We start from the raw sequence: 13854 nt of genomic DNA, 5'->3' as shown, positions 1-13854 counted from the left end.
TGTCATTTCTGTTTTAGCCTCTGAAGAAGAACTTGCTAAGTTCGCAACGTCAGGCCACATTAATTTTTAGATTTCTTTATTAGTTAAACAAAATAAACATCGTAGATTCTTTGTAAATAAAACTGGAGGGGTAGATTGCGCAAAATACAAGGTCCCATTTTGGAAATTTGAGTTCCGTTTAAACGTTTGGGAAAATTTCTAAACGGATTTGATTTTTTTTTCGTTTACACGTTTACACGTGTAAACGTCACATCCTTAGTTTTTACATATTTAAATGCTACGGGAAAGTTTTGCTAAACATTTGTCAAGTTAAACATAGATTCCATCCTTAATTCTGCTACCTCAAAAATGAAAAGTTTGGTTGACTTTAGCACAGAGAGACCCATCGCCAATGTAAGGTAGAGCAGTGTAAATTCCACACTGGTTTGAAAACTCTCATATATTTTCTCAACTTTTTATAGGAGGCTCGTCAAATCCATTTCAGAACATGGAGAAGAGCTCCGTCCTCCAGGAGGTATGTTAACCGTAACCATGCTAAATGCAACAGAAAGCAACAGTGGTACAAAAAGTTGTTGCATATTGTTGCAGTAAGCAATCAACTCAAGTCCCATGCTTGGTTGCATCTTGTTGCAGTTATCAGGGTAAATGCTCATAGTGCCACTTGAGGCTGATACAACAGAATCCACTGTTGCATTTTGTTGCATTTAATATAGCCATGTAGTGCTAAAAATGGTTTTAACCAGTTCATGCCTTTAACCAGTTCATGCCGGTATTATTTTGGCAAGAATGGAACGAGGCATTACTTTTCACTCGACCTCAATCCGGTCGGGTTGAAGCTATCACCCTCGGGAAGCACACTCATATTTCCAGCCTCGCTCCCTGCATGTTTATCTGTCATCCGTTCCGAATACCACAAAACCATGGTGACCGTTTTAGCCGATTTTCGGCTAACTTTGACAGAGTTTTTGTTAAAAAACAAGCTTGACAGAAAATTTGACATAATGGATTTTTTGGGCAGATTTCTGGCAGATTTCTGGCAGAATTCTGCAAAAATGGTTATTTGACAGAAAAACTGCAAAATTGAAGAAAAGGTACCCAAAAATGTACATTTGTTTAAAAAAGCTGTAATCTTTTCAAACAAACCCTTGCATAATGGGACAGGTTGCATTGTGTTTTATTCAGCAGGGTTCTCATTTCAACTCTGTTAGATTTTGTTGCATTTAGCACGGTACTAGAACCAAACCTGATAATAGTGTTCATCTATGCAGAATAAATTTAATGATCAAAACCAATCGGATGAATTCAACTCAATATAGAACAGTGGGCAATTTTTGTTGATGTTAGCAGCAAGTGAGATACAACATTATTTGACTTGTTTGATTCAGTGCGATTCAGCAGGCTCCGCACTCATGTTGTGGGATTTGTAATATCATGAGGCCAAATGGTAGCTACAGAAAGTCTAGAGTTGAAATTCCCCATATTTTTCATTTTTTCCTTGGAACTTGATGTGATGAACTCGACTATGAACATGCAGATACTGTTTGAATAAAGAAAATAGATACAAAATAGTGGAGCGCCATGGTCAAATGGTTATGGTGCTCGACTTATGTGCCGTGTTACGTGGGTTTCGAACCCTAACCCGACATGGTGCTTGTGTTCTTGGGAAAGGCACTTTACTGCAATTACCTCTCTCCACCCAGAAAATGGGTACCTGTGAAGGTAGAGACCAGATTGTGCTGATCTCAAGCTGTTGCAAAAAAAATGGTCACACGGCCTGAAGAACAGGGGTAATAATTCTGAAGCACTTTAAGAGTATGTCCACGAGAGGACCATGCAGACCGTGACAAGGTGGGGGTCGGCGGATTTGGTTAAAATTTGGGGGTAGGTGGGTCATAGGTAGCCTTGAGGTTGTACAAAATATTTGGCCAATCTGACCTCTGTAGCAGAAAAAACAGCCAAAATGTGTTTCTTTTAGTGAAAAATTGGTGTTTTTGATGATTTTGGGGTACAAAAGTTTAAACGCTTGCTGCTGAACAGAGGAAAGCAGCAGAATAATGAAATTTACAGGCTCTTGAGCTTGTATCCTGACCTAAACGTTGGAAGCAAAATTTAAAAAAAAAATTGCTCTTAAGAGGCAACAGCACTAAGGGTACCCCTAAAGTTGAGTCATAGAAATAGCAATCTTTAAGTCGCCGTAGCGTCATTAGTGCAGGTCTTTGAACAATGAAACTCAGGTGAAAGAGAGTTCTTATCATGGTCTTCAAGTATCAATAATAAAAACATTGTCAGCAGTTTTTAGTATGAAATGGCAGGAGCCTGATTTACCCCTATTTTTCGCTAGTAAAGGGACAGGGGAGGGGCATAAAGTGCCCCCCCCCCCCCTTTCTGTATTTTCAAAAGTCGACAACCAATTTTCATGAAAATTGCCACCAAGTTTTATTTTTCCAAGTTGTAAATAATGACGTCAAAAATGTTATAAAAAATCTTCAATAGAGGGCGTTTTTAATGTTTTTTGCACCTATTTGGTAAAAAAATGTATTTCTCACATAATTTCCGTCTTTTTTGCTTGAATGTTATGAAAATGGGCAAAGGTGTATATTTTTTCATGATCAATATAATTAAAACCTATTTTAATACTGGAAACACCATTAGGGGTGCTATAATCCCTTAATTTATCCCATTTTTAGGATGGGGCGGGGTTCACTTTAAATCAATATGGCCGCCACCTTTCAGAGTCCAGGATGGAATGTAAACCCTGCCCGATTTGTGGCAGAGGGAGTCCCCACAAATGTTCCTGTACTCAACACACACTTGTCTTTTTGTTAACAGAAGTATCCCCCAATAATCCTCTAAAGAATTCCCAAAATTACCAGAACACAATGAAGACACAATGGGGGTGGGGGTACACCCTGCCACATATCGTGCACCAAATGTTGGAATGTTGAGGCTTGGATGACAATTCTGTTATTTTTTTGGCATGTTAATGTAACCCGGAAAATTAATAAACTTGGAAAATAATAAATTGAATGAGAAAAACGCTAAATGTTGGGGTACTCGCTGTCAAAAATGAGATAGACCTAGATGGGGTAGGAACAAGTAGAGAGGAATTTGAATAAATAGAAACAATGACAAACAAATTTTTGGAAAGACAAAATAAATAAAAGATTTATTTTACCAACCAAAATTTGAAGAAAACCATTAAAAAAAACCCCAATAATCAAAAGGATCCAAATTAACTTTTTCACAAACCTTAAACCTGTTATTCCCACAACCAAATAAGAAAAATGGTAGTACTACAGTCGACTTATGTTATAAAGAGCACTTGTCCTTTTATAGCAACGTTTCTGTTTAAAGAGGTAGTTTGGGCGATCTCACCGACCTTGCTATAACGAGAGTCAACTGTACAAAACTAAATTGAACTTTAAACTTAAATGGAGGTTGAAAGAAGAAAACTGAACCAACACAGTATCAAAATAGACTGACACATGGAACGACCTAACGATCAAACTCGAAGAAAAAAACCCAATTGAATATAAATAAAAAAAATCTTTTTCCTTTTTAAATTAACTCAAACTGAAACTACTAGACCCACACTTGGATGCTTTTTCCAAAGATAGGAAAAAAAGGTAACTGTATAATCCATACAAAGTCTGACATTAAAAAACGAGAACAGTCACTGTCTTCCAATAACAAACCATGATAACCCTTTGTTTAAACACAAAAAAAGGTAAAGGAAGAGAACTTGGATCCACTACTGCAAAAATGTTGGTAAAAAAGGATGTAAATAAAAGGAAAAAAATGAGAAATAAAAATAGATGATAAAATTAAAAACATCCTATTGTTTAAAAAAATGTATTTAATTTGACCCTCCAGTTACAGGCTGAAAACATCAAATCTAAGATGGTTGCCGGATGTAGCGGCCATTTTGAATTTCTAAAAGGCATTAAACACTATCATGTGACTCATCACTCTCTCTTTTCAGGGGAAAAAAAGGAAAATTCTTTTTAAAATTCAATAAATTCACTAAAAAACATTTACAAAAACATATGACCAAAAGACCCTATTTATTTTTTGGGAAGTCCAAAAATTATTCGGTGATCAAATGCAGTCATTTACAAAAACATACATGTATGACCTAACGACCCTATTTATATTTTGGGAAGTCCAAAAATTATGCGGTGATCAAATGCAGTCAATAAAAAAATACAAGTAAAAATAAGGTGGGGGAACATTGTAGTTCTAGTAGCCTCCTATCGGTTAAAAAAGATACCGGTTGAAATTTTGATTGCCCGTTTTACCTAGGCAGTCTCAATGCAATTCAGAGGAAGCAAACCTCTCACACTCTACGAAACTTTAAGCAAACACAGTTGGTATGTTGCCCAAGACTGGTCAAAATATCAACAGGTTAAATAGTTGTTTCAAAATGTTGTATATTTCGTCCCAAAAAATATGTGAATAGTTGTGGTAAGTGCTGACCAATTCTATAATGCTGTACTATCCTGATTTTTTAGTGAAGATGACCATTTCCTCAGGATTAGAGCCAAGTAACCGAAATTTGCGCTTAGTTATGTCATTACATGTAAACTCAAAAATCCTAATTTATGTCATCTTTCTGACCCCCTCTTCCAAGCGATTTACCCTTTTTGATTGGTGTGGACCACTGAGTAGCTATAAGTGCAAGCTTTTGGATGTTTTAAGTGGTCAGGCCATAGTGTGTTTGACCCAAAGATTTGATAGCGCCCTGGACACAAGATGGATCACTAACCCCAAAATGTGCGTCAATGATTAAAGTACATGTATGCACTGGACGCCATTTTAGGAAGCAAAATTATTGATAAATGCACTCCACGTTTACACTGACGACTTGAAAGCTGTCGGGAAATTGCATGATGATGTGTAATTTGGTTTGTGCGCTGTTTCTGCATAATCGATGAATAAAACCTGTCGCTGCTTACAAGAATGGCAGCAAAACACACTTCGCATGTATGTGTCAGTTATCCATCTTGCAACTACGGCGCTATACCATCTTTGGTTGGACCACGCATGGTAAAGCCCCATGCTGCACAGCTACGGTCCTCTTGAAAATAAGGCTAGTCAAAAACAAAACAAATACAACAAGATTTCACTTTAACTGAACTAAAAACACAAAAGTGACAGTATTTTTTTTCTTATTTACATGATCATGTACATGTACATGTATTGTGCAAAATAACATTTGATCTCCTTGCACATAACATTGGACCTCCTTGCACAATATACGAGTATGTAAATAAATAAAATAAATTGTCACCATTGAGTTATTAACAAAATTAAATGAAGTCTAGGTGTTTATTTTGTCTTCTGATTGCCTTTTTTAAATTTTAACCTTCACACCAATGTGTGGTAATCACTGAGTATACATGATACAATAATGCAAAAAATCATAGAATATCAATCAGGGACATCAGGTTTAGATCACTGCCTCAAAGCTCACACTGCTTCTGTACAGCATCCATGAGAAGCTGTCGTTCAACCAATTCTACAGCATTATTTGTCACATCAGTCCAGCCCTTAGGTGGCAGTGTCCCTGATTTGTGTAGGGCAGCAAGACGTGAAAAGTAACTGGCTATCTGCTGGGCAGTCAACCAATCATCTCTCTGGAACTGACTTTTGAAGCGCTGGGAAACAGTTTGTGGGTTTTCTTTTTTTCCTGTGTTAACACCAACCATGAATTGGGCAAGCAAAAAATCCTTGACTTGCTGCGAGAACCTCTTCTTCGCCTTAGACACTTTGCAAGCCCATCCAGATTGGATTGCCAGGGACATGGAGGCTGAAGGTGCTTCTTCTGATCTCACCATCACACCACCTTGACTCGAATGAGAGGTGCCAGCTCGCATGTCACCAATCTTTTCAGCCCACTGACGTGCAATCTGGTCATAGCGAGATTCCTTAAGGGGACGAAACATATGACGTCCTGCTGCCAAATGATTAGTGAGGAGCTCATCAGTGGGGAAAGTTTTGACACAATTTGATTCCGTGCAGGAGAACTGGACATCATCCCTTTGTTGACGAAATGCCCCCGTTACAACTTTGGGCTCTGTGTATTGCCCAACAGTGCAAGTGGTGATCAGTGGTACGAGTGGTTGCTTCATCAATTTTGCGTATGGATGGAACTGGTCGCTGATGTTGTAAGCAAGCCAGGAGCGCACACCACCTTCCTCAAAGCAGAAATTGGTATAGTTGGTAACACCCGGCCATTTCAAAGTCCCACGGGAAGAAGGCATGTCACCAATCTTCAGAACAGATGCATAGCATCCTCTCACACCATTGTAGGACTCTAAGGCAGAGTGCATGTCGTCAGCAGTGAGTACGTTGTTGCCTTCATTGATGTACCGCTCAATGTGGGCTTTCATTGGCGCTATTTTTCGATCACATATATCTTTACCTGCCTGTACCTCGGAGAAGTCATATCTGAGAATGTCGATGTTCACCTTCTTAGAGAGATCTGCCATGGAAAGGATAAGAGGTGCACAATGATAGCATCCTGCATTATCTGACCTCAGATAGACTTCATTGATGTTGGGACGCCTTCGTTTCAGCTCAAGCAACGAGGCTTCCAATACTGATAGGACGCTCCACCAATTCTGAACACACTGCTGGATAAGATGGACGAAGCACAAAATCTGAAGATAAAAAGAGAAACACAATTTTATTTTTATGGTGCAAGATTTAAAATCTAGGATAAAGAATTAAAACTATTATTTATTTTATTTACCCCTTCGCCGATGTGTAGTGAGCACTGTACATGTATATTCAGTGCTTTCCTTGGTCCTGCGAACAAATATGGTAAAGTCAAGTGGTTTTTGAACTCCGTTTTTTGTAAGTTCATTTCCCATCTGACATGCCAGTGTTTTCGTTTAGCAGTACTCGAAAAGGACTGGAGTATGCAGTGTAAGGGTGAAATTAAAAGTACTGTTTCATTCAAGTGACAAATCAAGGATTATAGCAACACATGCTCTTACAATGAGGTTTCATTGACAACCCATTGTGAGCACTTGAGAGGATCTGCTTGTAATTTTTGCACTTTTTTTGTTATTAAATCTGCAAAGTCAATAGAAAACTGGGAATGGTACAAAGTATTTTCAGTGATTGTATCATCAAACTCTTACCTCAAATTCAATACCAGATTTCACTACAGCAACCGTCACATGCCAGGATATCCCTCTCTTGCCAAACCAGTCTTGTTGGGCTTCCCTAAATCGCCTGGGCAAAAACTTCATTGCCCAATCCATGGTCAAATGTGCTTGTGAAGAGGTGAGATTCGCAAGTATATCGCCTTTGCACTTTGCCTGAGCCATTGATCGCACAGCATGATTTTTTAGAGCAATGATGCGGTCCTTGGCATACTCAAAATCATATGCTACTTCATCCTTCTGTGATGGGTACCTGGAATAAATTAAAGATTCACAGTATAAAAATCAGTGTATTGAATATGAATCATCGAGAAACTTCAAATGGATAGAAAACATTGATGTGTAAGAAGTTTCATACAGGCATGAGAATGGGTGATGATAAAAAAACAAAGGAAATCCACTTTTTACGTTTATAATAGCAAAAGCGCGTGAAAATATGAATGTTTTTACAGGATGTTTATTTTTGGTTTTAAATGCTGTACTGTGCAGTCTGAAGCATTTTCAGTGATTTGTTTAAATGTGTTTGGTGAAATAAATCTTTACAAAAAATTTAAAAATGGCAGATAAGCCCTGTGTATGTGTATGCTGTACAATGTGCATTGAGTCTGTGTCTAGACAGTTATGCCTTGTTTACATGTACTACCAAGTGGCCAGACTTTAATATCTTTTAGACTTTCCAAAGTCCCCACACATGTACCTCTGCTGCAGCAGTATATTTATTACGGTCAAACATTAATGAACTATATCATGAACGAAGCGAGGAATGAGAGAAGTCTATACCCCGTCATAAACATTGCGTCTTGCTTGCTGCAAATATGCAATGCTTGGAAGAAACAATCACGGCAAATCGGACCGGCGGCCGGGCGGGAATTTATTGTTAACGTGCCGTTTTTTTTCACGAAAGGTAAACTTACAATTTCTGATTCAAGAAGAGAGATTAGCGAAATCCACAAGTACACTCCCTACACCTCATCCCCCAAATTTAATATCAAATTCACACTGAACTTGAAGACCACAAATTTGAAAGGGAAAAAATGGAATTACGGTTTAAACCCGAAGGTTCTCATGCCTGTTCATAGTTCACCCTGAAAAACTTACTTGTATTTCGTGTCAACACTTGATACGGAGAACTCAACCTCATTTAGCACAAGACGTAGATCATCACACATGTCACAGTGTACGTTATGAGGATGACTGCAAGAGTCTTTAGTACTCAGTGCGTAAGTCCAACAGTGATCAGGACAAGGACTGTTTTCCTCAACATGGAGTTTGAAGTCAGATTTAAGGTATTGGCGGACGCTTCGGAGTCTAGATTTGTGCTCATCTACCCACGAACTTGAAAAGCCTGTAACAATAAAAGCAAAGCTTAGCAATTAGTTTTGTTTTACTCTAGATCCTCAGTATGGTCCTTACACTTAATCTTGATTCAATTGAGACTTTGGGCATACCAGTGAAAATGCAGCTGTTGATTTGAGTGCGGTAGAAAACTCACCAAATTCACCAAGCAATCCTATCAATCTGTCCATTGCATCAAACCCTTCAGAGGCCTCGGCAGCAATATTATCCAGACCGGAGAGAGATTTCTTCTTGGCAGCAGCACAAACCTGTGAAAGAATCAATGCATCATGAAAATTTGAAACTCATTGACCAAAATGATGCTTTAAATGTCCAACCTACATGTATAGAAACAAAGAAAAAAAAAGATGACAGATTTTACAAATTGCCAGTAAAATACACTAATGCTCGTTCTTCACTTTTGCCGGATTTGCACCATTTATTCTTAAGTGTGTTAGCGCTGTGACACTTTGTGATTGTCATCTTCCCATTGTGACATTGCATATTATTGAATTTATTGTCATTTTCCCTCTTGTCTTTGTCTTGATGATTCCGTCTCTCTTCTTTGTTGTTTGTCCAGTTTTTTTTTCCCTGTCCATTTGTCTGTGTCATTTTCATAATGTCTGTAAAGCCCCGGCTTACCATTAACAGCCCCATACTTTCCCCTTATTTCTTATTGCTTTTTAATATATTTTATAGTCCATGTATTGACTTATTTTGTATGTCTTTACCTATTTGATGTATGGAATTGGAAAGTATGAAATAAATGTTTAAAGGGCTCATTTGAAGAAAAGCAAAAAAATCTGTATTTTTTTGTGCACAAACCAACCATGATGCAGCTTTGCCTTGAAATATCACATATTTGCTCATGAATATGTAAAATTCAATTTGCATAAAAACACAAAATTCAGAAACAAGTTAAAAAAAAACAAATTTGGCAATCAAAGGGTGAATTTTTGTCGTCAATTTGAAGACAGAGTTGTTTAAAGTCATAAAAAATCTTATTTCATAGCCCCTTTAATTGAATTGAATTGAATTTAAAAAATTCACTTACGAGGATTAAAAATTACACAATTCTCACCTGAGTGATACTGAACAGTGAGCTACGACCCAGTGGAGTGAATCCAGTCTCGTGACAGTAAACTTGATATAGATCAACAAGACGAGACACGACAACAGTTCGTACAACATTTGGGATTTCAATCTTTTCTCCTTGAGTGAGTTTCAGTCTCCTGGTCCCAAATGCAACGTCTTGAACAAACTCTGGGCGTGAGATGAATTGAATGAAGTGATCAACCTTGGTCTTTTGTAGTCTTGATCGTGTTATTGGCTCCAACTCCACAGGTTGCCCTCCACCACTTTCCTTGGCATGCTTTCTGGCTGCATCTATCCGGTATATGGTGAGCCCTGGAATCAGTTGCTGCAACAATGGAACAAGAATAAAAAAAATTGCATCATGTAATAATGTTTTTACTGTAAATGCCAGATGCTGAGGATCTTGGCCGAGGGTGAATGTGCTGGTAACCTCTCCCCTCTTATTATTTGTAGTTTGAAAATTGTTATTGGAATTTTAATTGGAATGCTGTTATTTAACTTATGCTGTATTTTAATTGATTGTTTTTCTTCTTGATAATATTTAGCGTGTACTTTCTGTGAAATATATTTGTTGATTTATGTATATTTTGTAAAGCGCTTTGAGGCCTTGCATAAGGCGCTACACACATTTTTTTATTATTATTATTATTATAAACTACAAGGAAAACTCACAGGGTCAAGTTTTGGATACATTTTGGGTGAACAAAGAAGAATTGACAAGAGCGGGATTTGAACTTGCATCCTCTGTGTTGACGTGCCTGTGTTCTACCAACCAACTGAACTACCTAGCCCTACGTTGGCGGTCTCCCTATTTACTGTCAATAAGATATTGTCAAAAATAGGGACAGCACTAACATACGGCTAAGGACAGCGCTAACATACATACTAAACTCAGTTAGTAGCATACCGGCATGTCAACCCGGACGTCGCAGGTTTAAGTACCGCTCAAGTCATCTTTTCTTTGTTTACTAAAAATGTATCGAAATTTCAATACAATACAATCAATTACAGTTAAAACCAGTATGAAAGGTCCCATGGTGACGGAAAGAAATTACATCAAACGATTTGTAAAATGTTTGTACATTGTATGTTGTCTTTGACAAAAATTATCGAAAAGTTCAAGGGGAAAATATACATTGTCTTACCAGTAGTCTTTGCTTTGTCATGTTACGGGCCAATATTGATAAAATCTGTCGCTTGGTACACCAGTTGTCTGCAGTTTGATAGCACTCGACTAGAGAACGGGTACTACTATCAAAATCTTGACCACTTTGTGATGATTCAGCAGTTGTTTCACCGATGGTAATCTTCATGAGCCCATCTTCTTGACCTGGTGCTAAACAATGAAGAACTAAACCAAAGGCTTCCTTTGCCTTCCTTCTATAATAACGGATGGTGCTATCAGATGCTTTGTCTAATGACAGATGAAGCTGCCCATCAACAGTGGACATTCCACCCTGAGTAAGGAAAGTGTTCAGGGATTGCAGCTTCACATTCTTTGGTCGGGGGGTTGGAGCCCAAGAAGAGTCAAGTGCACCTACATCCTGTGTTATATCTCCATTAGTTGATGAGGACTCGGATGTCTGCTAGAAATAATCATGAGAAAATAAAAACAGTGAGATGTGTGCTACATATAACAGGGTTGAAATACAAATTTATGTACTCAAAGAAGAGTGCTTACAATTCATCTGTGACAAACATGATAAATGAGATGCAATATGTCAAGGTCCATTCTTAGTTCACTCTCATTACCTCATGAACTGAAGTGCATTCTGTGTCGGTGGGTTGGAGAGATGGTACACCAGCCGGCGATGTGAAATCACTGGTTGTACACTGCTGCTCTACTTGTTCCTTAGAGAGCACATCGCTAGGTGGTAATTGTTCCGCTGTCTGGTGCATAACTGCTTGTTTGTGCTTAGATAGACAACCTCTACAGATACCTGAAAGTCATATGAACAGTGAGAATTAAAGTGTTAAGGCCGCAGCAGGCTTAATATATTTTTTAAAGTAAAAGATACATGTATAAATAATAAAGCGGGGCGTATGTAACCAACAATATTGAGCAATAGATCCCTTGAACAAAACCCATCTCATAAATTCCCCCCCCCCCAAAAAAAAAGTTAATAAATAAACAAAAAATGAAAAATCTTCTTTATTTTAGATTGACTGTATTTAATTGCACTTATTACTTTTTCTTTTTCTGATGTGGCTGGCTCTAGAGGATTCGTATAAAAGGGGAAACAAATCTGAAATTGTTCTTATAAATGGTCTGATGAGTCACATCTCATGAATAAAAGTCAAAACAACTATGTAAGTGCAAAACAAATATTTGTTTCATTCCCCAAACTGCGCATGTTAAGTGCAGCTCCAACTTTCTTTATATACAAAAAAAATCAAAATCCAGTTCCGGCTAAATATCCACCATGTGTGTCCACTGCCGAAAACCATGTGTGTGGTCCAGAGCTGTGACAACCATGAAAACCAGTTTTAATTTTTCACACAATAATACATTTCACTGGTCCCAAGTCAACTGCATGATAAGGGATTTAATTGATATGACCTTCCCAGAAACAAAATCAGTTGATCAGAAATGGACCATGACCATGACTGATTCATCATTTCAGAAATGTGTTTTTGTTTGATTTCTGTCTTCTAATCTTAGTCTTACCTGTTCCAACTGTGACCAGGGTACCCCATCGATCAAACATCTCACGGCTAGTTGCTTTATTCACACCACGGAATGGTTTGCCTTTCCCTTTATGGAGTGGATGACAACATTTCCTTGATGATGTCCAACTCAACCCTAACTTGTATCTATGCGCTGGACATATTGTCTTATCAGTGTATGCATCGACGTCGAACAAACCACATCGCAGGAGGATCAGTTTCCACTCGACATTCACATCATATGCAGCGACTTTCCACTTCTGCAAATGGCTCCGTATGTTTTTTGTGCATCGATTAAGTTGCACTGTATTTAGTTCGCGCGGATAAGAGGGATTGACACCACATTCGATGGCTTTGCTATACTCAAAATTACTAAAATCACATTGCAGCCGCACAGACGGCATGTCCATGGCCGCCATTTTGACGGTAATGTATGCGAGGGCGCCCCCTTTCGATACCGCGCGCTAAGTGGGTGGGCGGCAACAGGACGTTACCCTCCTACCGGATCAGTGCGCACCACCAAAGATATACCACTCACCCACCTACCCAATAGGTGAAGGCTGCAAAATGTAGATTTTGTTACGCTCTTACAACAATTCTTGCAAAATGTCAATTAAGGGCAACCAATTGCACTCGGAACTGTCTAGGGGGCTATGTAGGTTTGGTCATGAAAATCAGGAATTTTTCAACTTTATTGACCGTGAGCAAACAAAAACAAGAAGAGCTGACAGCTTTTTTATTTTTTATTATTGTAGTCGAATATCTGAACTATATTTCCTTCAAGTTTGTTGACTCTCAGCCCTGCATTAATTAAGTTATGGTTTACCGCGTAAAGGACTTCATTTCGTAATAGAGCTGATACGTGTTTTTCTTACGCCTATATCTCCGAAGTGAATGCTTGCACATCAAAGATTTATATTTTATCGTTTAGAGGAGATTAAACCCTTTCTTTTGATATGTAGGTCGACAGTAAACGACTTAGTTTAAGGGTTTAAACGAGGCTATAACTTTACACCAGAAACAACACAAATTTACTCCCTGGAAGTCACCCTTTTTGCTCAAAATTGTCGGTGCCCCGTACTCGGCCACCGTGTGATTATTTATCGAGCTACTCCACCGAGTGGTATCGTCTCAGGTGGGGATCAAATGGCCAAGATTTGAACTTAATTCGCTGACCCCCCACCTTGTCGATTTTTCAGGATTTTGCATGGTCTTCTCATAAACGCACACTTAAGACCTTTGGTGCAAAGCGCTATATCAGCATCTCATAATTGTTATTATTAACCCTAACCCCTTTGGGTCTTTTACTAGAAAGTATCCTGAATCCGCCAAAATCCATCAATTTTGCCATGCAAAAAAATGTCGGTGGCCAGCGAGTCCATTAGAATCCACCAGCTACATGTAGGCTGGAGTAAATGTGTTGAGATCTTGAATCCGCCAAAGTCCCCCAATAGCTCAATACAGAGGTATCCTGAATCCATCAAAATCCTGCAGTTCCGCTAGGCTTACAATCCTGAATCCATCAAAATCCCCCAGTTTGTGCAATATGGAAGTATCCTGAATCCGCCGAAATCCCCCGAAACAG

The 13854-nt window shown here is 38.5% G+C and overlaps 2 protein-coding genes across 2 annotated transcripts in view; one reads left to right on the top strand and one right to left on the bottom strand.

Annotated features, from left to right (window-relative positions):
- LOC119737326 (coatomer subunit gamma-2-like) overlaps positions 1-13854 on the top strand; it is a 42002-nt gene that overhangs the window by 7884 nt on the left and 20264 nt on the right. The window contains exon 2 of the mRNA XM_038211590.1: positions 462-514. Coding sequence (XP_038067518.1) covers positions 462-514 — 53 coding nt within the window. The remainder of the gene's footprint in view (positions 1-461; positions 515-13854) is intronic.
- Positions 3182-12685, bottom strand: LOC119737325. The gene is made up of 8 exons (XM_038211589.1): positions 12271-12685; positions 11355-11542; positions 10748-11188; positions 9589-9927; positions 8665-8776; positions 8271-8517; positions 7149-7425; positions 3182-6662 (listed from the first exon to the last, which is right to left on the bottom strand). Exons 1-8 carry the CDS (start codon positions 12677-12679, stop codon positions 5463-5465), a joined length of 3213 nt encoding a protein of 1070 aa, XP_038067517.1. The 5' UTR covers positions 12680-12685; the 3' UTR covers positions 3182-5462.

Source organism: Patiria miniata, unplaced genomic scaffold, assembly GCF_015706575.1.
Source record: "Patiria miniata isolate m_02_andy unplaced genomic scaffold, ASM1570657v1 HiC_scaffold_3, whole genome shotgun sequence".
NCBI lineage: Eukaryota > Metazoa > Echinodermata > Asteroidea > Valvatida > Asterinidae > Patiria > Patiria miniata.
The sequence above is the reverse complement of the archived record's forward strand: the minus strand, read 5'-3'. Positions and strand labels throughout refer to the sequence as shown.